Source organism: Salvelinus alpinus, chromosome 13, assembly GCF_045679555.1.
Source record: "Salvelinus alpinus chromosome 13, SLU_Salpinus.1, whole genome shotgun sequence".
NCBI classification, from domain to species: Eukaryota; Metazoa; Chordata; class Actinopteri; order Salmoniformes; family Salmonidae; genus Salvelinus; species Salvelinus alpinus.
The window spans coordinates 8102095-8127599 of NC_092098.1; the positions used below are offsets into that span (position 1 = coordinate 8102095).

At 45.8% G+C, this 25505-nt stretch overlaps 1 protein-coding gene across 1 annotated transcript; it reads left to right on the plus strand.

Moving 5' to 3' along the window:
• Window positions 1–315: 315 nt before the first annotated feature.
• Window positions 316–24087, plus strand: fhl1b (four and a half LIM domains 1b). The gene is made up of 6 exons (XM_071337638.1): window positions 316–472; window positions 9990–10174; window positions 20551–20725; window positions 22853–23022; window positions 23205–23391; window positions 23504–24087. The coding sequence occupies exons 2-6, from the start codon at window positions 10019–10021 to the stop codon at window positions 23653–23655; spliced, it is 840 nt and encodes a 279-aa protein (XP_071193739.1). The 5' UTR covers window positions 316–472; window positions 9990–10018; the 3' UTR covers window positions 23656–24087.
• Window positions 24088–25505: the final 1418 nt, after the last annotated feature.

A 25505-nucleotide genomic window follows, 5' to 3' on the forward strand; every position in this document is an offset into this window, starting at 1 on the left:
CAGCTAGCGTTATTCATATTTTTGTTGATTAAATCACCCCAAAAATTCCCAGAAAAGTTTCCCAATTATATATTTTAGAAATCGCAGACCACCTGCAGTACCTCCGCAGATCCCAGTTGGAAGACCCCTAACATAGGCTACACTTTCAGTTTAAAACAATTGTGTAAAGAATAGTGCTACAATTAAAAACAAAGATCAATCAACATTTCAGACCAATTAGTAGGCGTATTGTTAATTCAACCATTTCCTGAAGACTTGGCCAATATATTCTGCATGGAAATACAGTACTTTTACGTTTATTCGAAGGCAGTCATATCCTGTCATGATTTATTACCCGATATCCTGCCTCCAGAGTGGTTTGCATTTTTTGTAAGTACCTTATACAGTAGTAGGCTATATCCTGTGCAGAAGAACTGGCGCTTGTGCAGATCAGGGAGAGCGTGCGCGTCCCACATAACCTCATTTGAACTTGGTAAGTTGCATGGACAGATCCAAATCTTGTCGTTATTGATTAATACAAGGACATTCGAAACTATTCGTAGACCTGTTGGCGAGGCATGTTTTTCGATTCAATTGTGAATGTAAAAGCTATGTAAACACGAATGTACAGTTAGTCAGTCCATATAATACAACATGGCAACATAGACTGATATTGTCTCTGATTTGCAACTTCGACTTCTGCATTTCATGTCTGTCTTTTATTCGAGAATCAGCAATACATACCGCATTTTAACAAGCCTATTAGTAATAGTTTTCTGCACATGAATTGGCTCCATGATGATTACATAGCAAACTCTGGCGACTTCAGTTAAATCCCCAGCGTTAATAATAGGAATATGCCTGCTTTAATAGATCGTTATCTTTCTTTAAACACCGAATACTATTTCATTTGAACCAATTAGAGACCTAAATAAATGCTGTAAGGCTATTTGCAATAATGCGTTGAGTTGGTTGGGGCGTTGGCTGAAATATCATATGCAACATGCTGACTTCTGAAAATCTTCCTCCAAAATCTGTTTCTTATTAAGATTTTTCAGTGTAGGGATGGACCTCTGGGACTGAGGCATGTGATGGCAGAAACATGCATCACCAAGATCAATTAAATGAATTCCTGTCCTCTCTCTATATATATCGCTCTCTCTCTTTATGTCTCGCACTCATTCTCTCACCTCCTCTCTCTCCGTCTCCGTGTGTCTGTGTCTGTCTGGCTAAAAGTCCAATTGTGTTATCGGACAGATGTTGGCCCAGAGATCGCTTCTTTCAGCAGCTTTCCCGCTCCCAGAAAAGAGCTAACGTCAGAGGTCGTACGCAGAAAATTAATTACTATGACCTCAGTGCTCCATAAAATCTTGAGTTGCTGATATTTCTGTATGGCTGCTATATAAAGCTGACTCTTATCCATCCTGTAAAGTGGTAGGCAGTATACCCCAAAGATCTTGACACCTAGGTAGTTTGTGTGTATGCATTGATATGTTTGTGTGTATGCATTGATATGTAGGCTACGTGTGCCTTTTTACAATTGTATGTAGTTCTGTGTTTGAGCTGTTCTTGTCTAATGATGTTCTGCATTATGTCATTCTGTATTATGTTTCATGTTTTGTGTGGACCCCAGGAAGAGTAGCTGCTGCTTTTGCAACAGCTAATGGGATCCTAATAAAATACCAAAATACCAGTCAAAAGTTTGGACACACCTACTCATTCAAGGGTTTTTCTTTATTTTTCCTATTTTCTACATTGAAGAATAATATTGAAGATATCAAAACTATGAAATAACACATATGAAATCATGTAGTAACCAAAAAAGTGTTAAACAAATAAAAATATATTTTAGAGTTTAGATTCTTCAAAGTAGCCATCCTTTTCCTTGGCAGCTTTGCACACTCTTGGCATTCTCTCAACCAGCTTCAACTGGGATGCTTTTCCAACAGTCTTGAAGGACTTCCCACATATGCTGAACACTTTTCCTTCACTCTGCGGTCCAACTCATCCCAAACCATCTCAATTGGGTTGAGGTCAGATGACTGTGGAGGCCAGGTCATCTGATGCAGGACTCCATCACTCTCCTACTTGGTCAAATAACCCTTACACAGCCTGGAGCTGTGTTGGATCATTGTCCTGTTGAAAAACAAATGATAGTCCCACTTAAGTGCAAACCAGATGGGATGGCGTATCGCTGCAGAATGCTGTGGTATTCATGCTGGTTAAGTGTGCCTTGAATTCTAAATTAAATCACTGACAGTCACCAGCAAAGCACCATCACACCTCCTCCTCCATGCTTCACAGGGGGAAACACACATGCGGAGATCATCCGTTCACCTACTCTGCGTCTCACAACGTGTAACGTCTGTCTAATTCCTCCTCCTCGGATGAGGAGAAGGAGTAAGGGTCGGACCAAAATGCAGCGTTGAATGTAGACATCATGAATTTATTTGACAAGACGAACACTGACACGAACTACACTTGATAATTTACAAAATAACAAACAAACGCAGACCGACCTGAACATAAGAACTTACATATACATGAAGAACGCACGAACAGGTACAGACTACAAACAAACCGAAACAGTCCCGTGTGGCGCTACAAACACAGACACAGGAGACAACCACCCACAAACAAACAGAGTGAAACAGCCTACCTATATATGATTCTCAATCAGAGGAAATGAATAACACCTGTCCCTGATTGAGAACCATATAAGGCTAACAAACAATGAACCTAAACATAGAAACACGTAACATAGAATGCCCACCCCAACTCACGCCCTGACCAACTAAACACATACAAAAATAAGAGAAAACAGGTCAGGAACGTGACACAACGACATGGCGGTTGGAACCGAAAATCTCAAATTTGGACTCATCAGACCAATGGTCAGATTTCCACCGGTCTAATGTCCATTGCTCGTGTTTCTTGGCCCAAGCAAGTCTCTTCTTCTTATTGGTGTCCTTCAGTAGTGGTTTCTTTGCAGCAATTCGACCATGAAGGCTTGATTCACGCAGTCTCCTCTAAACAGTTGATGTTGAGATGTGTCTGTTACTTGAACTCTGTGAAGCATTTATTTGGGCTGCAATTTCTGAGGCTGGTAACTCCAATGAACTTATCCTCTGCAGCAGAGGTAACTCTGGGTCTTCCTTTCCTGTGGCGGTCCTCATGAGAGCCAGTTTCATCATAGCGCTTGATTGTTTTTGCGACTGTACTTGAAGAAACTTTCAAAGTTCTTGAAATGTTCCTGATTGACTGACCTTCATGTCTTAAAGTAATGATGGACTGTCATTTCTCTTTGCTTATTTCAGCTGTTCTTGCCATAATATGGACATGGTCTTTTACCATATAGGGCTATCTTCTGTATACCACCTCTACCTTGTCACAACACAACTGATTGGCTCAAAAGCATTAAAAATGCATTAACTTTTAACAAGGCACACATGTTAATTGAAATGCATTCCAGGTGACTACATCATGAAGCTAGTTGAGAGAATGCCAAGAGTGTGCAAAGCTGTCATCAAGGCTACGGGTGACTACTTTGAAGAATCTCAACTATAAAATGTATTTTGATTTGTTTAACACTGTTTTTCTTACTACATGATAACATATGTGTTATTTCATAGTTTTGATGTCTTCACTATTATTCTACAATGTAAAAAATAGTAAAAATAAAGATAAACCCTGGAATGAGTAGGCGTGTCCAAACTTTTGACTGGTACTGTATATCTTTACATACAGTGAGCTCCAAAAGTATTGGGACAGGGACACACTTGTTGTTGTTTTGGCTCTGTACTCCAGCACTTTGGATTTGAAATGATACAATGACTGTGAGGTTAAAGTGCAGACTGTCAGCTTAAATTTGAGGGTATTTTTATCCATATTGGGTGAACCGTTTAGACATTACAGCACTTTTTATACATCGTCCCACCATTTTAGGGGACCAGAAGTATTGGGACAAATTCACTTCTACTGTATGTGTATTAAAGTAGTCAAAAGTTAGTATTTGGTCCCATATTCCTTTCACTCAATGATTAAATCAAGGTTGTGACTCTACAAACTTGTTGGATGCATTTGCTGTTTGTTTTGGTTGTATAAAAAAGTACGAAAATGTATCCACTCGCTACTGTAAATCGCTCTGGATAAGAGCATCCGCTAAATTACTAAATTTTAAATGTAAATGTTTCAGATTATTTTGTGCCCAACAGAAATGATTGGTAAATCATGTATTGTGTCATTTTGGAGTCACTTTTATTGCAAATAAGAATCGAATATGTTTCTAACCACTTTTCCATTAATGTGGATGCTACCATGATTACCGATATTCCTGAATGAGTCGTGAATAATGATGAGTGAGGAAGTTACAGACGCACCAGTCTAGGCTAGCTACATCAGTCTAGCTTTTCTACCTGGAACACTAGCTAGATCACACTTTGCTCAATGAATAATATTTATTAGAGCCATGGAGGATGCTACCCTTACACAGGGAGAACCGAGCAGGTCTCCTGCCCCAGCACTGACACACTCGTGTCCATGCTGGGCTATGATAGCAGGCATAGACAAACACCACATGTGCATCACCTGCTTGGGGTTTGAGCACGCTAATGCAACACTCACTAACCCCGATTCCTGCGTACAGTGGTGTAAAGTACTTGAGTAAAAATACTTTAAAGTACTTAAGTAATTTCTTTGGGTATCTGTACTTTACTTTACAATTTATATTATTTACAACTTTTACTTCACTACATTCCTAAGGTAAATAATGTATTTTTTATTCCATACATTTTCCCTGACACCCAAAAGTTGTTGGGTGTACTGAATGTAGGATCGGACTTGTTGTCCAGAGGGAATCCCCTTTGCGGGGATTGGAGACTCCATCCCCAGATGGTGAACCAGATCTGGGAGAGATATGATATAGCCACCATAGATGTTTTCGCATCGCACAAAGATATGCACTGTCCGTTGTTCTTTGCAATAGCAGGATACGCACCACTGGGATTGGACGTGCTGGCATCTACTCTTTTCCTCCTCTATGCTTGATACTCCCCACCCTGAACAGAGTGATGGAACAATGATTATTCCTAATCTTGGTAGCCCCTCGATGGCCAGGGAGGCTCTGCTTAGCAGAGATCCTTCTCCTGCTTTACGACAATCCCTGGCAACTACCATTGCGAATTGAGAGATTTTCCATCCTCACATAGGAACCATGGCCCTCTGGGCCAGGCCCGTGACAGGAGAAATCTGAATGCAACAGACTTGCCTCTCAGAGTAATTGAGACTGTACAGTGCCAGAGCCCCTTCTACACCCTCACTGTATGGAAACATGTCGTGGGACCGAAAACAGATTATTCCTTACCATTGCTCTGTATCTGAGGTTTAATGATTCTTGTAGGACCTTTTGGACAGAGGGAAAGCTTTCTCCACTGTTAATGTCTAACTAGCTGCTATCGCATATAGGCTTCAACATTAACAGAATAGGGAAACACCTTCTGTTATGTTGTTTCATGAAGGGAGCAAGTCGCGCTTACCCCCATTCTCCAGGCCTTTAGCCCCATCTTGGGATCTGTCTATTGTGCTTGAGGCAATTCCACAGCAACCTTTTGAGCCTCTGGAAGGCTTGGAGTTGAAATATCTCTCCTTCAAAACATCTTTGCTGATTGCCCTTACATCTGCAAAGCGAGTGAGTAAGCTACACGCACTGTCAGTCCACCACTCGTGCCTAAAGTTTGCTCCGGGGTTATCCAAGGTAACATTGTTACCCAACCCCACCATTACGCCTAAGGTCAGTTTCAATTGCAATTGTCTCGCCTTAGAGCTTATGGATTTCCACCCACCGCCCTTGACTTCTACAGAAGAAGGAGTGGTGAAGCTGTTGGGACTACCCTGGCTTCGGAGAACATGTCTGCGATACGGGAGTTAGCCATATCCCATTGTGAGAATGCTGTTCATTGACTACAGCTCAGCGTTCTACAGCATAGTGCCCACAAAGCTCATCACTAAGCTAAGGACCCTGGGACTAAACACCTCCCTCTGCAACTGGATCCTGGACTTCCTGACGGGCCGTCCCCAGGTGGTAAGAGTAGGCAACAACACATCTTCCACGCTGATCCTCAACACGGGGCCCCTCAGGAGTGCGTGCTCAGTCCCCTCCTGTACTCCCTGTTCACCCACGACTGCATGGCCAGGCACGACTCCAACACCATCATTAAGTTTGCTGACAACACAACGGTGGTAGACCTGATCACATATAACGATGAGACGGCCTATAGGGGGGAGGTCAGAGACCTGGCAGTGTGGTGCCAGGACAACAACCTTTCGCTCAACGTGAGCAAGACAAAGGAGATGATCGTGGACTACAGGAAAAGGAGGGCCGAACACACCCCCATTCACATTGACGGGGCTGTAGTGGAGCGGGTTGAGAGTTTCAAGTTCCTTGGTGTCCACATTAGCAACAAACTATCATGGTCCAAACACACCAAGACAGTCGTGAAGAGGGCACGACAACTCCTTTTCCCGCTCAGGAGACTGAAAAGATTTGGCATGGGTCCCCAGATCCTCAAAACGTTCTACAGCTGCACCAGCGAGTGCATCTTGACTGGTTGCATCATCGCCTGGTATGGCAATTTGATCGTGAGACATCGAAACGAGTATTTGCGTAACCCCGGTTCTATGATAATATGAGTCGATGTCTCACCGCATTTCCATGCTTGAAAGAGCGCAAGGAACAGAGGCATGCTTGAGAATTACCAGTGGGTGGGCGAGTGGCGTCTTATTCGGAGGAGAGGGGCTCACCTCATTCGCCACTCACCCTGTCTGTCTCCAACAGACATTGTGTGCGTCATTACTCGAGCCATAAGTGATCCACTGAGTGAATCCGATTGTGAGACATCTCACTCATATTATCATAGAACCAGGGTTATGCAAGTAACCCAAGGTTTTGTTAGCTGTTCAGTGTCTGCTCTTTTCTGTACAACCTAACTTCTCAGTTACTGAGTTACTGAGTTCAGGTGAGCTCTTTAGGGAATGAGGTAATGAGAGAGAGCAAGAGAGACCGAGAGAGGGGGGGGGCATACATTGCCTGTTTTGGCCTACTTTCAACCTTTTTACAAGTATCTGTGAAAGTGATCATAAGGTATGACTCACACAGATGTCTTGTAAAATGCCCATGTTGGTTGGTGTCAGTCAGCTGCTGATAGATATCTGGCTCATGTCTAGTAAAAGTGTATTGCTGGAAGGATAGTGTGTACTTGTGTGTGAACTAGACTATCGGCAGTTTCTGAGAATAGTTCAGCAGTTTTTGGAGACTGCAGACTGTGCCACCAGTCTGCCAGACGTCCTGTTTCTCAGCTTTCCTCCACATTCTTTAGTGATAAGCTCATGCCAACATACCAGAACCCTTCAATGCTTCCCCAGCTGCTGAATTGTCTTCTCTGTGTTTGTGTGTGTGTGTGTGTGTGTGTGTTCGTTTGTGTGTATGTGTGTGTGTGTGTGTGTGTGTGTGTGTGTGTGTGTGTGTGTGTGTGTGTGTGTGTGTGTGTGTGTGTGTGTGTGTGTGTGTGTGTGTGTGTGTGTGTGTGTGTGTGTGTGTGTGTGTGTTTGTTTGTGTGTATGTGTGCATGTGTCTAAAAGCTGTTTGAACCACAAGATGATGTCATTGTCCCAATTCTAATTAGGTCTCCCTCATCTGTGCCACTGGTTAGGGTGAGGTAAAGCACCAAACCCTTTTCCATGGCCAGAGGGATAAAAACAACTTTACTATAGAGAGAGGGAGGGGGAGAGAGGCCACAAGGCAGTATATGGCTTGCCAACCACTCTGGAATTTCGTAGAGTCCCGTGGCTGATGCATATCCTCTGCTGAGCGAGCCCTGGCCACAGATGCTCTGGTTTTGCCGTGTCCCCTCTCTGGCAGTAGCCCTTCACACATACCCAACTGGGATCCAGATGCTGGCACGAGATGTCAGAGAAGCAAGACTCCACCTCTCTGTTTCCCCCAATAACTCTTATCGTTTCCACGGAGATCAGATCAATTCAGATCAAAGACGTTTGCTTACCTCTGACGTCACCGTCAGGGTCATTGTTAAGTTCCTGTGCGTACGTGTCTGCATGTGTCGAGGACTGACCAGAAAACGGTGATGATAGCACGCAGCACAGAGCAGAATGGCTGGCCTATGAATGGCGGTCATTGTTCTGAGTAGCTCAAGCTACCGCTGAGTGCCAAACCACCCGGCTACTGATAATGGTGGTGGTGGCTCACTCAGAGATAAAGAAAAGTCATTGACTTCTTTCATTTCAATGTTCTCTTCGGTCATACCTTAACATTGATGCCAGTTCTCCTTTTGGGGGGGTGGGGGGGTAAAAGCAACAGAAGAGGAGGGGAAAATGTGGATAACGTCACGTGTGTCTATGGAAGAGAGAGAGAGCAAGAGATGGGGAGGGGGGGGGGGGTGCGCGATGGTGGAATAGAAGAAAAAAAAGAAGGATTTCAACAGAGGAAGTGAAGAAGAGAAAAGACAGAGAAGGTGTGGGTTGGCCTCGGCTGTCAACTCAACAGAAGATACATTCGATTATGGAAACTTTCTGTGGGCCCTGGCCCCTCTCGTTTTTGTTTTCTCGTGCGCTTAAGTGATGCGTTAGTCTTTTACAGGTTACTACGGGAGATGAGGAGATGGTAGGGAAGATAGGTAGAGACAACATGTGACACGAATGAGCTCCAATTTGGTTTGTGCATTCAGACTGTGGTAAAATGCCACTGTCTGAAATATTGTAGTGCAGTGAAAAGGGACGAGCTATTTGAGTCTGTGGTCAGGTCTAAGGCAGTGGCAGACCTTCCCTGGGTTCTGACTGCTTTACACTGCACTTACAACAACAAGCTCTTTAACACGATTTTCTTTTTTCAGACACCGACGGTTCTTTATTGTAAGTGTTTGCACACAGCATATGGATTCTGTTGTATTAAACGTGCACATTTCTGTCATAGCGAACAATGGAATAACCGTACACTTTGTAGTAGATGAACGTAAGAGTCTAGTTTTTGTATGCTGTGGGTCCTTAGTACCTCTTCTGCTTCACAGAGGGGGTCCAAAGGGAGGGTACGCTCACTGGGTCTGTCAAAGAGCTGTGTCAACAGTCCAGATCTCACCACATTCATACCAGGCATTCCTTCATGTGCACACCTCCCTGCACAAACATACCGTTCACACGCACGAACGCATGTTCACACACAAAAATACACACTCACACCTAGTACATGCACAAGAACATGCTGATATAGTAAAAAAGGTGTGTGTAGGCTATAATCAGTCTCCGTTGTTTAGGTTCCACTCGTTTTTACATATGGATTTGATTTATTTTCTGTCATCCTAACCCTACAATCAAGGATCTATTTGTGATCTATGGCAGGGCACATGGTGATTTTCTCCAGACCTTTTTATGCCCTTTCAACCATCAGTCACAGTTCATTCTCCATTTTACAACATCCCTGCCCGTCATATTAGTTGGAGATAAGCATAATGTGAGGAACATGCACAGTCTACCTTTTGTTTGCTGTGATTATACAACAAAGAAACCGGGCTCCAACCCGGTTCAATGTTCTTCCTTGTTAAAAGATGTTGAACAAATAGCATCTTATCAAAACCTCAGTAAATATTACAGCATGGTTTCCCTGGGAACGGAGTACACTCGAACTGTTGTTAACCGGTTTACATCCAGACACAGGTTTTGATTGAATAGCGTTCCGTCTCTCTTTGTTCACAGTTCACTTTCATTCCCTCTTATTGTTAGAGCTACACTACTAGAGCTACGCTGTCCCTCTGTGGCAATAAGAAGTAATGCAAGTGGCCAAGTAATGTAAAACCCAGTCATTACCACATCTGATAGCTTTCAATTGTATTGGTGTACTCTGCAGGACTTACAGCATTTTATTCTGACAATAGCTCCTGAAACATACCACGTGTGATAAACAGAGCAACAGCTCAGTATGTCCTCTACGCCTGTGTGTTTTTCAGGTGTTTGCTACCCTGCTGTTGATGTTGCCATGGCGAACAGTATGAACTGCAAATACTGCCGGGAGGACCTGAGTGGGAAGAAGTACGTTAAACAGGAGGAGAAGCCTGTCTGTGTCCGATGCCATGACAAGTTCTGTGCCAACAACTGCACTGAGTGCCGCCGTCCTATTGGCATCGACTCCAAGGTGTGTGTGTGTGTTCAGTGACACCTCCCATGTCTAATATAATGGCATGAAATGTATTTTACGTATTACATGTGTTATGTTTTTTTGTGTGTTTCCATATGGGTTTGTCTATACCTGCAAACTGTCAGCATGTGTTTTCATGGCAGCAGACTGTCTGTCTAGACTTGATAATGAGTGCACACTGTCTACACAGCAGGTGAGGGAGAAAACCATTCTGCTCCATTCTGCTCCTCCCTTCCTAAAGATAAAAACTTAAACAGGAAGTATCCGTGTAAGGACTGTTCAACTTTGGTCCGACCAATCGGAATCTATGCTTCAGGATTGTTTTTTCAATCTTGAAATGTATGCTTCAAGATTGATCACGCGGACTGGGATGTGTTCCGGGTTGCTTCTGAGTATAACATTGACGTCCACACTGACTCTGTGACTGTGTTCATCAGGAGGTTATCCAAACCAAAAACCCGTGGATCGATGGCAGCATTTATGCAGAACTGAAAGCGCCAACCATCACATTTAACCACGGCAAAGTGACTGGGATGATGGACGAGTACAAACAGTCCAGCTATGCCCGCCGTAAGGACATCAAACAGGCAAAACATCAGTACAGAGACAAAGTGGAGTCACAATTCAACGGCTCAGACACAAGACATATGTTTCAGGGACTCCAGACAATCACGGATTATAAAGGGAAAACCAGCCATGTCGCGGACACCAACGCCTTTCTCCGGGACAAGCTAAACACCTTCTTTGCCCACTTCGAGAAAAACCCATTGCCGCAGACGCAGGCCACCGACGTGGGCCACCACTGCTCACGAGGACTGTGAGCTCTCATTCTCCAGGGCCGACGTGAGAAAGATATTTAAACGTGTTAACCCTTGCAAGGCTGCCGGCCCAGACGGCATCCCTGGCTGCGTCCTCAGAGCATATGCAGACTAGCTGGCTGGAGTGTTTACAGACATATTCAATCTCTCCCTATCCCAGTCTGTTGTCCCTATTTGCTTCAAGCTGTTCACCATAGTTTCTGTACCCTCATCACTAAGCTCGGGGCCCTTGGTCTGAACACCTCCCTGTGCATCTGGGTCCTTGACTTCCTGACAGGCCGACCCCAGGTGGTGAAGGTAGGCAACAACACGTCCGCTATTCTGATCCTCAACACAGGGGCCCCACAAGGGTGTGTGCTCAGCCCCCTCCTGTACTCCCTATTCATCCATGACTGCGTGGCCACTCAATCATAACGTTTTCAGACAACACAACAGTGCTAGGCCTGATTACCAACAACGATAAGACAGTCTACAAGGAGGAGGTGAGGGTCCCTAAGACCCTCATGAACTTCTACAGATGCACCATTGAGAGCATCCTGTTGCGCCATGTCACCGCCTGGTACGGCAAATGCACCGTCTGCAACCGCAGGGCTCTCCGGAGGGGGGTGCGGCCAGCCCAACGCATCACCAGGGGCACACTGCCTGTCCTCCAGGACATCAACAGCACCCGGTGTCCCAGGAAGGCCAAGAAAATCATCAAGGTCCTCAGCCACCAAGCCACAGCCCACAGCCTGTTCGCAGGCGCATCAAAGCTGGGACTGAGAGACTGATAAACAGCTTCCATCTACAAGCCATCAGACGGTTAAATAGTCACCACTAGCCAGGCTCCGCCCAGTACCCTGCCATCAACTTTAGTCACACGTGAAATGCTTACTTAGAAGCCCCTAACCAACAATGCAGTTTAAAAAATATAAATAAGAATAAGAAATGAAAGGAACAAGTAATTAAAGAGCAGCAGTAAAATAACAATAGCGAGACTATATTGTCACGAACGTTGGTTGAATTAACGGACCAAGGCGCAGCGTGCATAGAGTTCCACATGTTTATTGGATGAAACTCACAGAAAACAATAAAGCGCAAAATTAAACGTGAAACTAATGTAGTGCTCGCAGGCAACTAGACATAGACAAGATCCCACAAAAACCCAGTGGGAAAAGGCTGCCTAAATATGATCCCCAATCAGAGACAACGATAGACAGCTGCCTCTGATTGGGAACCATACCAGGCCAACATAGAAATGAAAAAACTAGACTACCCACCCTAGTCACACCCTGACCTAACCAAAATAGAGAATAAAAGGATCTCTAAGGTCAGGGCGTGACATATATTCAGGGGTTACTGGTACAGAGTCAATGGGGTCACCGGTTAGTCGAGGTAATTGAGGTAATATGTACATGTAGGTAGAGTTATTAAAGTGACTATGCATAGATAATAACAGAAAGTAGCAGTGGCGTAAACGAGTGGGTGGGGGGCAATGCAAATAGTCTGGGTAGCCATTTGATTAGATGTTCAGGAGTCTTATGGCTTGGGATAAGAAGCTGTTTAGAAGCCTCTTGGAACTAGACTTGGCACTCCGGTACCGCTTGCCATGCGGTAGCAGAGAGAACAGTCTATGACTAGGGTGACATGAGTCTTTGACAATTTTTAGGGCCTTCCTCTGACACCGCCTGGTATAGAGGTCCTGGATGGCAGGAAGCTTGGCCCCAGTGATGTACTGGGCCGTACGCACTACCCTCTGTTGTGCCTTGCGGTCTGAGGCTGAGCAGTTGCCGTACCAGGCAGTGATGCAACTAGTCAGGATGCTCTTGATGGTGCAGCTGTAGAACCTTTTAAGGATCTGAGGACCCAGCAGGAATAGGGGAAATAGGTTTTGTCATGCCCTCTTCACGACTGTCTTGGTGTGCTTGGACCATGTTTGTTTGTTGGCGATGTGGACACCAAGGAACTTGAAGCTCTCAACCTGCTCCACTACAGTCCCGTTGATGAGAATTGGGGCGTGCTCGGTCCTCCTTTTCCTGTAGTCCACAACCATCTCCTTTGTCTTGATCACATTGAGGGAGAGGTTGTTGTCCTAGCACCACACGGCCAGGTCTCTGACCTCCTCCCTATAGGCTGTCTCGTTGTTGTCGGTGATCGGGCCTACCACTGTTATGTCATCAGCAAACTTAATGATGGTGTTGGAGTTGTACCTCGATGTGCAGTCATGAGTGAACAGGGAGTACAGGAGGGGGCCGAGCACGCACCCCTAAGGGGCCCCTGTGTTGAGGATCAGCATGGCGGATGTGTTGTTACCTACCCTTACCACCTGGGGGCGGCCCGTCAGGAAGTCCAGGATCCAGTGTTTAGGTGTTTAGTCCCAGGTTCCTTAGCTCATTGATGAGCTTTGAGGGCACTATGGTGTTGAACGCTGAGCTGTAGTCAATGAATAGCATTCTCACATAGGTGTTCCTTTTGTCCAGGTGGGAAAGGGCAGTGTGGAGTGCAATAGAGATAGCATCATTGGATCTGTTTGGGCGGTATGCAAATTTATGTGGGTATAGGATTTCTGGGATAATGGGGTTGATGTGAGCCATGACCAGCCTTTCAAAGCACTTCATGGCAACAGACGTGAGTGCTACGGGTCGGTATTCATTTAGGCAGGTTACCTTAGTGTTCTGCTTAAAACATGTTGGTATTACAGACTCGGACAGGGAGAGGTTGAAAATGTCAGTGAAGACACTTGCCAGTTGGTCGCAGTACATGTCTTTGTCATCCATCTGGCTCTGCGGCCTTGTGAATGTTGACCTATTTAAAGGTCTTACTCACATCAGCTGCGGAGAGTGTGATCACACAGTCGTCCGGAACAGCTGGTGCTCTCATGCATGTTTCAGTGTTATTTGCCTCGAAGCGAGCATAGTAGTAGTTTAGCTCGTCTGGTAGGCTCGTGTCACTGGGAAGCTCTCGGCTGTGCTTCCCTTTGTAGTCTGTAATGATTCGTCGGAGGGCATAGCAGGGTTTCTTTTAAGTTTCCGGGTTAGAGTCCCACTCCTTGACAGCGGCAGCTTTAGCCTTTAGCTCAGTGCGGATGTTGCCTGTAACCCATGGCTTCTGGTTGGGGTATGTACGTATGGTCACTATGTGGACAACGTCATTGATGCACTCCTCAATGCCATCAGAGGAATCTAGGAACATATTCCAGTCTGTGCTAGCAAAACAGAACTGTAGCTTAGCATCTGTTTCATCTGACCAGTTTTTTATTGACTGAGTCACTGGTGCTTCCTGCTTTAATTTTTGCTTGTAAGCAGGAATCAGGAGGATTGAATTATGGTCAGATTTGCCAAATGGAGGGTGATGAAGAGCTTTGTATGCTTCTCTGTGTGTGGAGTAAATGTGGTCTAGAGTTTTTTTCCCTCTGGATGCACATTTAACATGCTGATAGAATTTTGGTAAAACGGATTTAAGTTTCCCTGCATTAAAGTCCCCGGCCTCTAGGAGCGCCGCCTCTGGATGAGCGTCTTCCTTTTCGCGGAATACAGATCATTGAGTGCGGTCTTAGTGCCAGCATCGAACTGTGGTGGTATGTAGACAGCAACGAAAAATATAGATGAAAACTCTCTAGGTAGATAGTGTGGTCTACAGCTTATCATGAGATACTCTACCTCAGGCGCGCAGCACCTTGAGACTTCCTTAGATATCGTGCATAGTCCGCCCCTCCTTGTCTTACCAGTCGCCGCTGTTCTTTCCTGCCGATACAGCGTATAACCAGCCAGCTGTGTGTTGATAATGTCGTCGTTCAGCCACGATGTCAGGACCCGGTGCGAGAAACAGTCACTAATAATTGGCAGAACCCAGAAGATGAGGCAGACACAGCAGTACTAGAGATGGTGGTTTAATAAAAAAATAGATATCTTCCAAAATACAAAAGAAAATCCACAAAGTGGTAAAAACAGCAAGGGAAAAAACAAACCTCAAAAGATCAATCCAAAAATACACGAGAACAAAACCAGAGAACCTCTGGAAAATTCAACAAGAGAAAAATGTTCACAAAGGCTGGGGCTGGGTGCTAACATACAAACACTGAGCAAGGAACTGAGGAACACACAGGGTTAAATACTAACAAGGGAATGACTTACAGGTGCAAACAATAATTAGGGCAAGAAAAAACAAAAGGTACAAAAAAGGTGCAAGGGGGACATCTAGTGAACAAAACCTGAACAGTCCTGGCCAAAACCTGACAGAATCCCCCCCCTAGGAACGGCTCCTGACGTTCCTACCAGCCTTCTCAGGGTGGAGGACCCTGAACTGACGAATGAGGTCAGGGTCCAGTATGTCCTTGGCAGGAACCCAGGAGCGCTCCTCGGGACCGTAGCCTTCCCAGTCCACCAGATACTGCCAGGACCGCTGCACCCGGCGGGAATCCAGTATCCGATGGACGGTATAAGCCGACTGGCCTCCGATGATACGGGGCGGAGGGGGAGGTCTGCCTGCCGGGATAAGGGGAGAAAAAACAACAGGTTTTAATAAAGAAATGTGAAACGTGGGATTAATTTTAAGGGATCTGGGTAAGTGCAGGCGAAAAGTAACGGGGTTCACTTTTCTGGCAACCTTAAAGGGACCGATGAATTTCTGGGACAGTTTGCGAGACTCCACCCGTAGCGGTAAATTCTTGGTTGAGAGCCATACTCTCTGGCCGAGGCGCAGGGTAGGCCCGGGACGGCGACGTCTGTTGGCTTGTTGTTGGTACCTCTGTGAGGAACGCAGAAGATTAAGACGGGCCTTCTTCCACGTAAGCCGACAGCGTCTGATGAACCTCGAGGCTGAAGGCACACTGACTTCTGCCTCCTGGTTCGGGAACAATGGAGGAGCATAGCCAAACTGACACTCGTGCGGGGACATACCAGTGGAGGAGGAGCACAAGGTGTTGTGCGCGTACTCGGCCCAAACCATGAAGGACGACCATGTGGACGGGTTGTTGGAGACCATACATCTGAGGGTGGTTTCCAGCTCTTGATTCATCCTCTCGGTTTGGCCATTGGACTCCGGATGGTACCCTGAAGATAGACTGGCAGTGGCCCCTATGAGTTGGCAGAAGGCCTTCCAAAACCTTGAGGCGAACTGGGGACCTCTGTCGGAAACCATATCTTGCGGAATGCCGAAGACTCGGAACACATGGTTAATCACCAACTCAGTCGTTTCCTTGGCAGAAGGTAACTTAGTCAAGGGAACGAACCTGGCCGCCTTAGAAAACCTGTCGATGATGACTAGGATAGTTGTATTACCATGGGACGGAGGAAGGCCAGTAATAAAGTCCAATGAGATATGGGACCAGGGTCGGTGGGGAATAGATAGAGGGTGAAGGAGTCCTTGAGGGCGGAGGTGAGAAGATTTGCCCTGGCAGCACACGGAACAGGCCTTGACGAAAGTGGCAACGTCTTCTTTTATGGTGGGCCACCAGAACTTACGCTGGATGAACTCCAAGGTGCGACCTACGCCCGGGTGACAGGTGAGGCGAGAGGAGTGCCCCCACAGAAGGACTTGGGACCTTGCTGCCTTGGGAACAAACAACCGATTGGCAGGACCTCCTCCAGGGCCCGGTTCGATGGCTTGGGCTTGTTTCACGGTATCCTCCACTTGCCACGAGATCGGAGCCACGATCTTAGCGGCCGGAAGGACAGTCATGTCAGTATCTTCTCGAATGGCAGGAGAGTAGATTCGTGACAAGGCGTCCGGTTTGAGATTCTTCGACCCGGGTCTATAGGTGAGGATAAACTGAAATCGGCTGAAGAAAAGAGACCATCGAGCTTGTCTGGAGTTCAACCGTTTCGCCTGCTGGATATACTCCAGATTTTTGTGGTCCGTAAGCACTTGAAACGGTTGAGAAGCCCCCTCGAGCCAGTGTCTCCATTCCTTCAATGCCATCTTAACCGCTAGGAGTTCACGATCCCCCACATCGTAATTCCTCTCGGCCGGGGTAAGCCGGTGAGAGAAGAAGGCGCAAGGATGAAGCTTCTTGTCTTCACCCCTCTGAGACAGGACAGCTCCAACCCCAACCTCTGATGCGTCTACCTCCACCACAAAAGGTTCATCCGCCGTTGGTAGTGTCAGAATGGGAGCAGAGAGGATGCGCTGCTTGAGTCCTTGGAAGGCCGTCTCAGCTTCTCTTCCCCACAGAAACCTTGTGTTGCCACCCTTGGTTACAGCTGAGAGAGGGGCTGCCACCGAGCTGAAGTTCTTGATGAACTTGCGGTAAAAGTTAGTGAAGCCCAGGAAACGCTGAACTTCCTTAACGGACTTGGGGGTGGGCCAATCCGCTACCGCCCCTACCTTCGTGGGGTCCATCTGGACTCGACCGGGTTCCACTACAAATCCCAGGAATTGTACTCGGGAGGAATGGAATTCACATTTTTCCGGCTTAACGTACAAATGGCTGTCAAGGAGGCGTTTGAGTACTTGTCTGACATGCTTAGTGTGTTCTTGAAGGGAGCTCGAAAAGATGAGGATGTCATCCAAGTAAACAAACACGAAGATGTTAAGCATATCCCTAAGCACATCGTTTATGAGCGCTTGGAACACAGCTGGAGCGTTGGTCAGGCCGAAGGGCATCACCAAGTATTCGTAGTGACCAGTAGGCGTGTTGAAAGCGGTCTTCCACTCGTCACCGGGTTTGATCCGCACAAGATGGTATGCGTTCCGCAGGTCAAGCTTAGTGAAGACCACTGCTTCCTGGAGCAGCTCAAAGGCTGTGGCCATAAGGGGTAGCGGGTAGCGGTTACGGACGGTTATGGCATTAAGTCCCCGGTAGTCGATGCAAGGACGTAATCCCCCGTCTTTTTTGGCCACAAAGAAAAACCCTGCTCCCGCCGGCGAGGTGGATGGACGCATGAGGCCTGCTGCCAGAGAGTCCTTGATGTAGGTATCCATAGCAGCTCGTTCGGGAGGAGATAGGGAAAAGATCCGACCCCTGGGGGGGCATGTGCCCGGAAACAGGTCGATGGGGCAATCGTAAGGTCTATGGGGTGGTAGTTTGGTGGCCCTCTGTTTGCTAAATACCGGTTTGAGGTCATGGTAACACTCGGGAACTCGGGACAGGTCGATGGATTCTAGAGACTCGGGAGGGGAACTCGGGGAACTTGGGAAGATACAAGTGGCTTGGCACGTAGGACCCCACTGCTTGATAGTGCCCACAGACCAGTCGATGTGAGGGTTATGGCTGTGAAGCCAGGGGTATCCAAGGACGAGAGGGAACTCGGAACACGAGGTCAGATGAAAGTTCATCACTTCCTGGTGTTGGGAAACTGAAAGTCGCAAGGGGGTAGTGACACGAGTGACAAGTCCAGATCCCAAAGGGCTTCCATCCAACGTAGTAACCCTTATGGGATCACTTAGAGGTTCAGAGGGAACGCCATTTTCCTTCGCCCAGACACCATCCATGAAGTTACCTGCGGCTCCAGAGTCTACCAAGGCTTGAAGGGGAAGCTCGTGGTTGTCCCAGGAAAGGGTAACTGGAATGAGCAGGCGGGAGTTGGATGGATGGGAGGAGGTTATGTTTCCCGTTACAGTCCTCCCAGGCCTGCACGGGAGAGTGCGTTTTCCCTGGAGCCCGGGACACGTGGAGAGGAAATGGCCCGGTTTGCCGCAATATAGACAGCATCGCTCCCTCATCCGGCGGTCTCTCTCAGCCTGGGAGATGCGTCCAACCTGCATGGGTTCCGGTGGAGTCAGCGAGGATAAAGGTGGAGACTCGGAGCTGGGACCGATAGGAGCTAGGGTGAGAGATCTACGGTTGAGCTCTCTCTCTCTCAGACGCAGGTCTATGCGTGAAGCCAACTTGATCAGGGACTCGAGGTTGTCTGGTGGTTCCCGAGTGGCCAGTTCATCTTGGATGGTGTCGGAAAGACCCTTCAAAAAGCACACTGTGAGCGCCTCGTCGTTCCAGCCACTCGCTGCTGCCACCGTGTGGAACTGGATGGCATAGTCCGTCACGCTGCGCCGACCTTGGCGGAGAGTCAGGAGCTGTTTGGCTGAGTCAGGACCGCTGGTAGGACCTTGAAACACTCGCTTGAATTCTTCAGCAAAGGTAGAGTAGCTGGCACAGCAGGGACTTTGGGCATCCCACACAGCAGTAGCCCAGGCTAGGGCTTTTTCCGACAGCAGGGTGATGATATATGCTATCTTGGACCGGTCGGTGGGAAACGACGAGGGTTGCAGCTCGAAGGAGAGAGAACATTGGGTGAAAAACCCCTTACAAACCCTCGGATCACCTGAGAACCGTTGGGGAGGCGGCAGACGAGGTTCAGCCAGGGGGTTAACTGCCACGGGCACTTGAATCTGATGAACTGGAGCAGAAGCGGTTGCAGGAGAAAGTTGATCAGAAATCTGCTTTATGGAAGTCATCATCTCCGACAGAAGTTGAGAATGTCCAGCCAGTAAGGCCTCTTGCTGAACCAGAGCAGCTTCGTGACGTTGGACAGTCCCCTCGTGGTGGGACAGCATGGGAAAAAAGTCCTGGGTACTGGCTGCCTCTGGGTTCATATTAATGGCTCAGTGTTTCTGTCAGGACCCGGTGCGAGAAACAGTCACTAATAATTGGCAGAACCCAGAAGATGAGGCAGACACAGCAGTACTAGAGATGGTGGTTTAATAAAAAAATAGATATCTTCCAAAATACAAAAGAAAATCCACAAAGTGGTAAAAACAGCAAGGGAAAAAACAAACCTCAAAAGATCAATCCAAAAATACACGAGAACAAAACCAGAGAACCTCTGGAAAATTCAACAAGAGAAAAATGTTCACAAAGGCTGGGGCTGGGTGCTAACATACAAACACTGAGCAAGGAACTGAGGAACACACAGGGTTAAATACTAACAAGGGAATGACTTACAGGTGCAAACAATAATTAGGGCAAGAAAAAACAAAAGGTACAAAAAAGGTGCAAGGGGGACATCTAGTGAACAAAACCTGAACAGTCCTGGCCAAAACCTGACACACGACTCTGTGAAGTATAAGATATTACAGTTTTTAATGTCCCGTTGGTAGTTTAATCTTCCTCGTAGGTTGTCGATTTTATTTTCCAATGATTGCACGTTAGCTAGTAGAACGGAAGGCAGGGGGGGTTATTCGATCGCCTACAAAATCTCAGAAGGCAGCCCGACCTCCTTCCTCTTTTTCATCGTCTCTTCACCAAATGACGGGTATTTGGGCCTGTTCCCGGGAAAGCAATATGTCGTTCACGTCGGGCTCGTCTGACTCGTTAAAGGAAAAAAAAAGCTTCTGCCAGTTCGTGGTGAGTAATCGCTGTTCTGATGTCCAGAAGTTATTTTCGATCATAAGAGACGGTAGCAGCAACATTATGTACATTATGTATTATTTTTGGGATTTGTGTGTATTGTTTTGTATTGTTAGGTATTACTGCACTGTTGGAGCTAGGAACATAAGCATTTCACTACACCCGCGATAACATCTGCAAAATATGTGTACGCAACCAATAACACTAGGTTTGATTTAAAAACATTGACTTTCTTTCCCTCCTCCATTCCCTTCTTCTCTCTGCCCTCCGTCCTCCCTTCCTTCCTTCAGGAGTTGCAACATAAAGGCCGTTATTGGCACGCAGACTGCTTTCGCTGCTACAAGTGCTACAAGCCATTAGCCAAGGAGTCCTTCAGTGCTAAGGATGACCGCATCATGTGTGGGAAGTGCAGCTCCCGGGAGGATGCCCCTCGTTGTCACGCCTGCTACAAAGCCATTCTAGCCGGTAAGGGACACTATGGGCTAAGACTCACTGATTTGCGTTGACATTAAATGAAGCTAGTTCTATTTATGCCCTCTGTATGATTAATTTCTTAGGTGCTCTCCATCACGTGAACTTAGATTAGTAAACACTTTCCTGAATTTCAGTTAAGTGGAAATCTGCAGTTCAAACAATAACAAAGTGGACACCCCACCACTGTTTTGATAAATAGCTGAGGGTTGGGGCTGGAGAAATGTAACCAGTTTCAAATGCATAGACAGAGCTATAGATGGAATGACTGACCATCCATGGATGTTTTGAGGCTATTCAGTATTTGTTTACAATGACATTATTTACAACCAATGGAGTAAACAAGCTTGTATTTGGGGTTCTGATGGGGTACAACAGTTGAACTAAGCTCATAAGGCATTTATATATAAGTTATATTCATCAAGAATCAATAGGTATATACAGTCGTGGCCAAAAGTTTTGAGAAAGACACAAATATTAATTTCCACAAAGTTTGCTGCTTCAGTGTCTTTAGATATTTTTGTCAGATGTTACTATGGAATACTGAAGTATAATTACAAGCATTTCATAAGTGTCAAAGGCTTTTATTGGCAATTACATGAAGTTGATGCAAAGAGTCAATATTTGCAGTGTTGACCCTTCTTTTTCAAGACCTCTGCAATCCGCCCTGGCATGCTGTCAATTAACTTCTGGGCCACATCCTGACTGATAGCAGCCCATTCTTGCATAATCAATGATTGGAGTTTATCAGAATTTGTGGGTTTTTGTTTGTCCACCTGCCTTTTGACGATTGACCACAAATTCTCAATGGGATTAAGGTCTGGGGAATTTCCTGGCCATGGACCCAAAATATCGATGTTTTGTTCCCCGAGCCACTTAGTTATCACTTTTGCCTTATGGCAAGGTGCTCCATCATGCTGAAAAATGCATTGTTCATCACCAAACTGTTCCTGGATGGTTGGGAGAAGTTGCTCTCGGAGGATGTGTTGGTACCATTCTTTATTCATGGCTGTGTTCTTAGGCAAAATTGTGAGTGAGCCCACTCCCTTGGCTGAGAAGCAACCCCACACATGAATGGTCTCAGGATGCTTTACTCTTGGCATGACACAGGACTGATGGTAGCGCTGACCTTGTCTTCTCCGGACAAGCTTTTTTCCGTATGCCCCAAACAATCGGAAAGGGGATTCATCAGAGAAAATGACTTTACCCCAGTCCTCAGTAGTCCAATCCCTGTACCTTTTTCAGAATATCAGTCTGTCCCTGATGTTTTTCCTGGAGAGAAGTGGTTTCTTTGCTGCCCTTCTTGACACCAGGCCATCCTCCAAAAGTCTTCACCTCACTGTGCGTGCAGATGCACTCACACCTGCCTGCTGCCATTCCTGAGCAAGCTCTGTACTGGTGCTGCCCCGATCCCGCAGCTGAATCAACTTTAGGAGACGGTCCTGGTGCTTGCTGGACTTTCTTGGGCACCCTGAAGCCTTCTTCACAACAATTGAACCGCTCTCCTTGAAGTTCTTGATGATCCGATAAATGGTTGATTTAGGTGCAATCTTACTGGCAGCAATATCCTTGCCTGTGAAGCCCTTTTTGTGCAAAGCAATGATGATGGCACATGTTTCCTTGCAGGTAACCATGGTTGACAGAGGAAGAACAATGATTCCGAGCACCACCCTCCTTTTGAAGCTTCCAGTCTGTTATTCGAACTCAATCAGCATGACAGAGTGATCTCCAGGCTTATCCTCGTCAACACTCACATCTGTGTTAACGAGAGAATCACTGACATGATGTCATCTGATCCTTTTGTGGCAGGGCTGAAATGCAGTGAAAATGTTTTTGGGGGATTCAGTTCATTTGCATGGCAAAGAGGGACTTTGCAATTTATTGCAATTAATCTGATCACTCTTCATAACATTCTGGAGTATATGTAAATTGCCATCATACAAACTGAGGCAGCAGACTTTGTGAAAATTTATATTTGTGTCTCTCTCAAAACCTTTGGCCACGACTGTATATACTGTATATATATATAATTAATTAAAAAGTCAAAGAATGTATGTACCAATTGCAGATTGCCCCTTTAAACCATCATAGAGACTGATGTGTGCTTTTTTCTTCCTAAAGGCTCTGAGAATGTGGAGTATAAAGGCAATGTGTGGCATGAGGACTGCTTCACCTGTTACCAGTGTAAAAAACCCATCCGCTCCCAAAGCTTCCTGACTAAAGGCACTGACATCTACTGTGGCCCTTGCCATGAGAAGAAGTTTGCTAAGACCTGTGTCAGCTGTAAGCAGGTAACATAAAGATTTCATTTTTTCAATGGTCTCCAAATTCTTGGATATCATTGATGGATGTTCATTTTCAATAAGCCAATTGGACCAAAGTGGTTGATTTGAAACCAATGGTTCTCCTGTATAAAGGGCGTGAGGATTCCCCTCTAAACTGACTTGACTCTCTGCCGACCCCTGACCCCTAGGCCATCACCTCCGGGGGAGTGAACTACCAGGAGCAGCCATGGCACTCAGAATGTTTAGTCTGCAGCTCCTGCCGAAAGCCTCTGTCTGGGACCCGCTTCACCTCCCACGAGGAGAAGGCTTTCTGTGTGGACTGCTACAAGACTACTGTAGCCAAGAAATGCAGCGGCTGCCAGAACCCCATAACAGGTCAATACACGCTCGCACACACACACACACACACACTCTCTCTCTCCAACGCCACTACTGAACGATTGTACACATTTGTAATTGTTTGTTGTTTATTCTCTGTCCCATCCAGGCTTCGGCAAAGCCACCAATGTGGTGAACTACGAGGGCAGCTCGTGGCATGAGTACTGCTTCAACTGCAAGAAGTGTTCCCTGAGCCTGGCTAACAAGCGCTTTGTGGCCAACGGAGGGAACATCTTCTGCTCCGACTGTGCCAAGGTCTGAGGCGAACTTGGAACAGAAACAGTGGGTCTGCCGTGCCAGCTTTTCAGGGTGTGAAGCTGAAAGCAATTGTTTTACTTTTCATTTTACAGCGATAGCGAAGGGATTCAAATATTCTGATGAAATCTGTGGATTCAGTGGGGTAATCGAGTTTTTTCCTAAAGATTGGGGTCATGTTCTATAGGAGACATTTCAACTCTGGGGAACATCATAACCGTAGCTGTTAATTCAAAGGTCTTAAATGGAAAAACAGTGTCCCAGAGAGATTGCTTAGCTAATAGTTATTGTGATGGGTAACTATAAGCACTTTTAATGTGTCACTTACCGCGCACAAAGCCAATGAAAATATATGAAAATCAAATATAATGAACTGCATGTCTGGTGTCTTGCATTTGTGGATCTGTAATCAGCAATAAACAAATATATTTCCACAAAGTTGTGTGATTTCCTTTTTCTGTGTTCCCAAGCATTGAGAGGGACTCTGGTTTCTTTTGTCATGGTCGTTGTAATTACATTGAATTGTCATATATTGGGTTCAGTATATACTAGGTATAACATCCTTATTCAAATAAAAATACAAAATCTCAGACGCATGGACAAATGCCTAATTTATCCAGCAACACAGACATTTTACTGTACGGTTTGTGTGCCATCAAAACCAAGAGATTGAAAATGTAACAAACATCCATTGATTATAAGCATTTGGAGAGAGCAGTAATGTAGGGAAGAGAAGAGCTCACCCTGAAGGCTGATTCACTGTCACAGCATATTAAGCAAAGAAGGAGTAGTCGAGGGGGGGTGGAGCGACAGTCAGGTCGAGGTTTTCCATGTGTGTGTACACCTTCATGTCTCACTGACACTAGAAAACACCATCGGTCTCATCCATCCATTCAGGGGTAGATACGATGCTTAATAACGCCATACAATAGGCTAGTATATATCAGGACCCTCTGCAGTCAGAGCCTGTTGTATGCCTCCTAATGATTTGGTAAGTCAATTTACCATTTATATTACTGACCTTTTAAAATGTACTTTAAGACAATGGTTTACACAGTGATAAAGTGTAAAGTGACGTTTTGAACTTTATTCTCTGTTTAGAATATCAATTTCCAACTCAATTTCATTTGAATCTTAATGTCATCTCTCATTCATGTCATACATTGTCATCTTTTATGATTGTCCATAATTCTGTTAGGATTATTATAAATATTCATTACTGTAAATATTGTCAGTCTCATTTGGAATTCAATTCAACCGTCCCTCAAAGGACTAGAAAGGGCTTTGGCAGTGGAAGCAATATAATAGAAACAAAATATGCAAACACATGAACACAGTGCAATTGGGTAGCTACATTTGTTTTGTTATTGTATTGTGTTGGATAATAGCAGTTTAGACAACTGCCCTGTAAAGTGTTTACCCAAATGCAAAGCTTATACAATGATTGATAGAGTGATACTACAGAGAACCACATTTTGTCCTACAAAATACGATCTTCAGAGATGACATTTTAAAGATTTTAAAACATTTTAAAACATCAGAGTAAAAGCTTGAGAACGGGTCTCATTCTTATTTATGTTTATTTCAGAGCCGTGATGAAGTTTAGCAAGACACTCCTCCTTCTCAGCCTGTCTCTACTGAGCTGTGGCTCTCCCCAGGATCCAGGTTAGCAGCTGGCCACGGCACTCAGCACTCTTTACTCACACTCAGTAACACACACAACTGATCAATAACGCGCCACACGTTGCCAATTCTCTGAGAAACACTGTATCTGAGTGGACAAAACATTAGGAACGCCTGCTCTTTCCATGACATTGACTGACCAGGTGAATCCAGGTGAACGCTACAGTATGATC

Bases quoted from the DNA above. Each gene is read 5' to 3' on its own strand.
- fhl1b (XM_071337638.1), top strand. From the start codon at position 10,019: ATGGCGAACAGTATGAACTGCAAATACTGCCGGGAGGACCTGAGTGGG. The intron at 10,175-20,550 runs GTGTGTGTGTGT...TCCTTCCTTCAG, and splicing joins CTATTGGCATCGACTCCAAG to GAGTTGCAACATAAAGGCCG. The intron at 20,726-22,852 runs GTAAGGGACACT...TTCTTCCTAAAG, and splicing joins CTACAAAGCCATTCTAGCCG to GCTCTGAGAATGTGGAGTAT.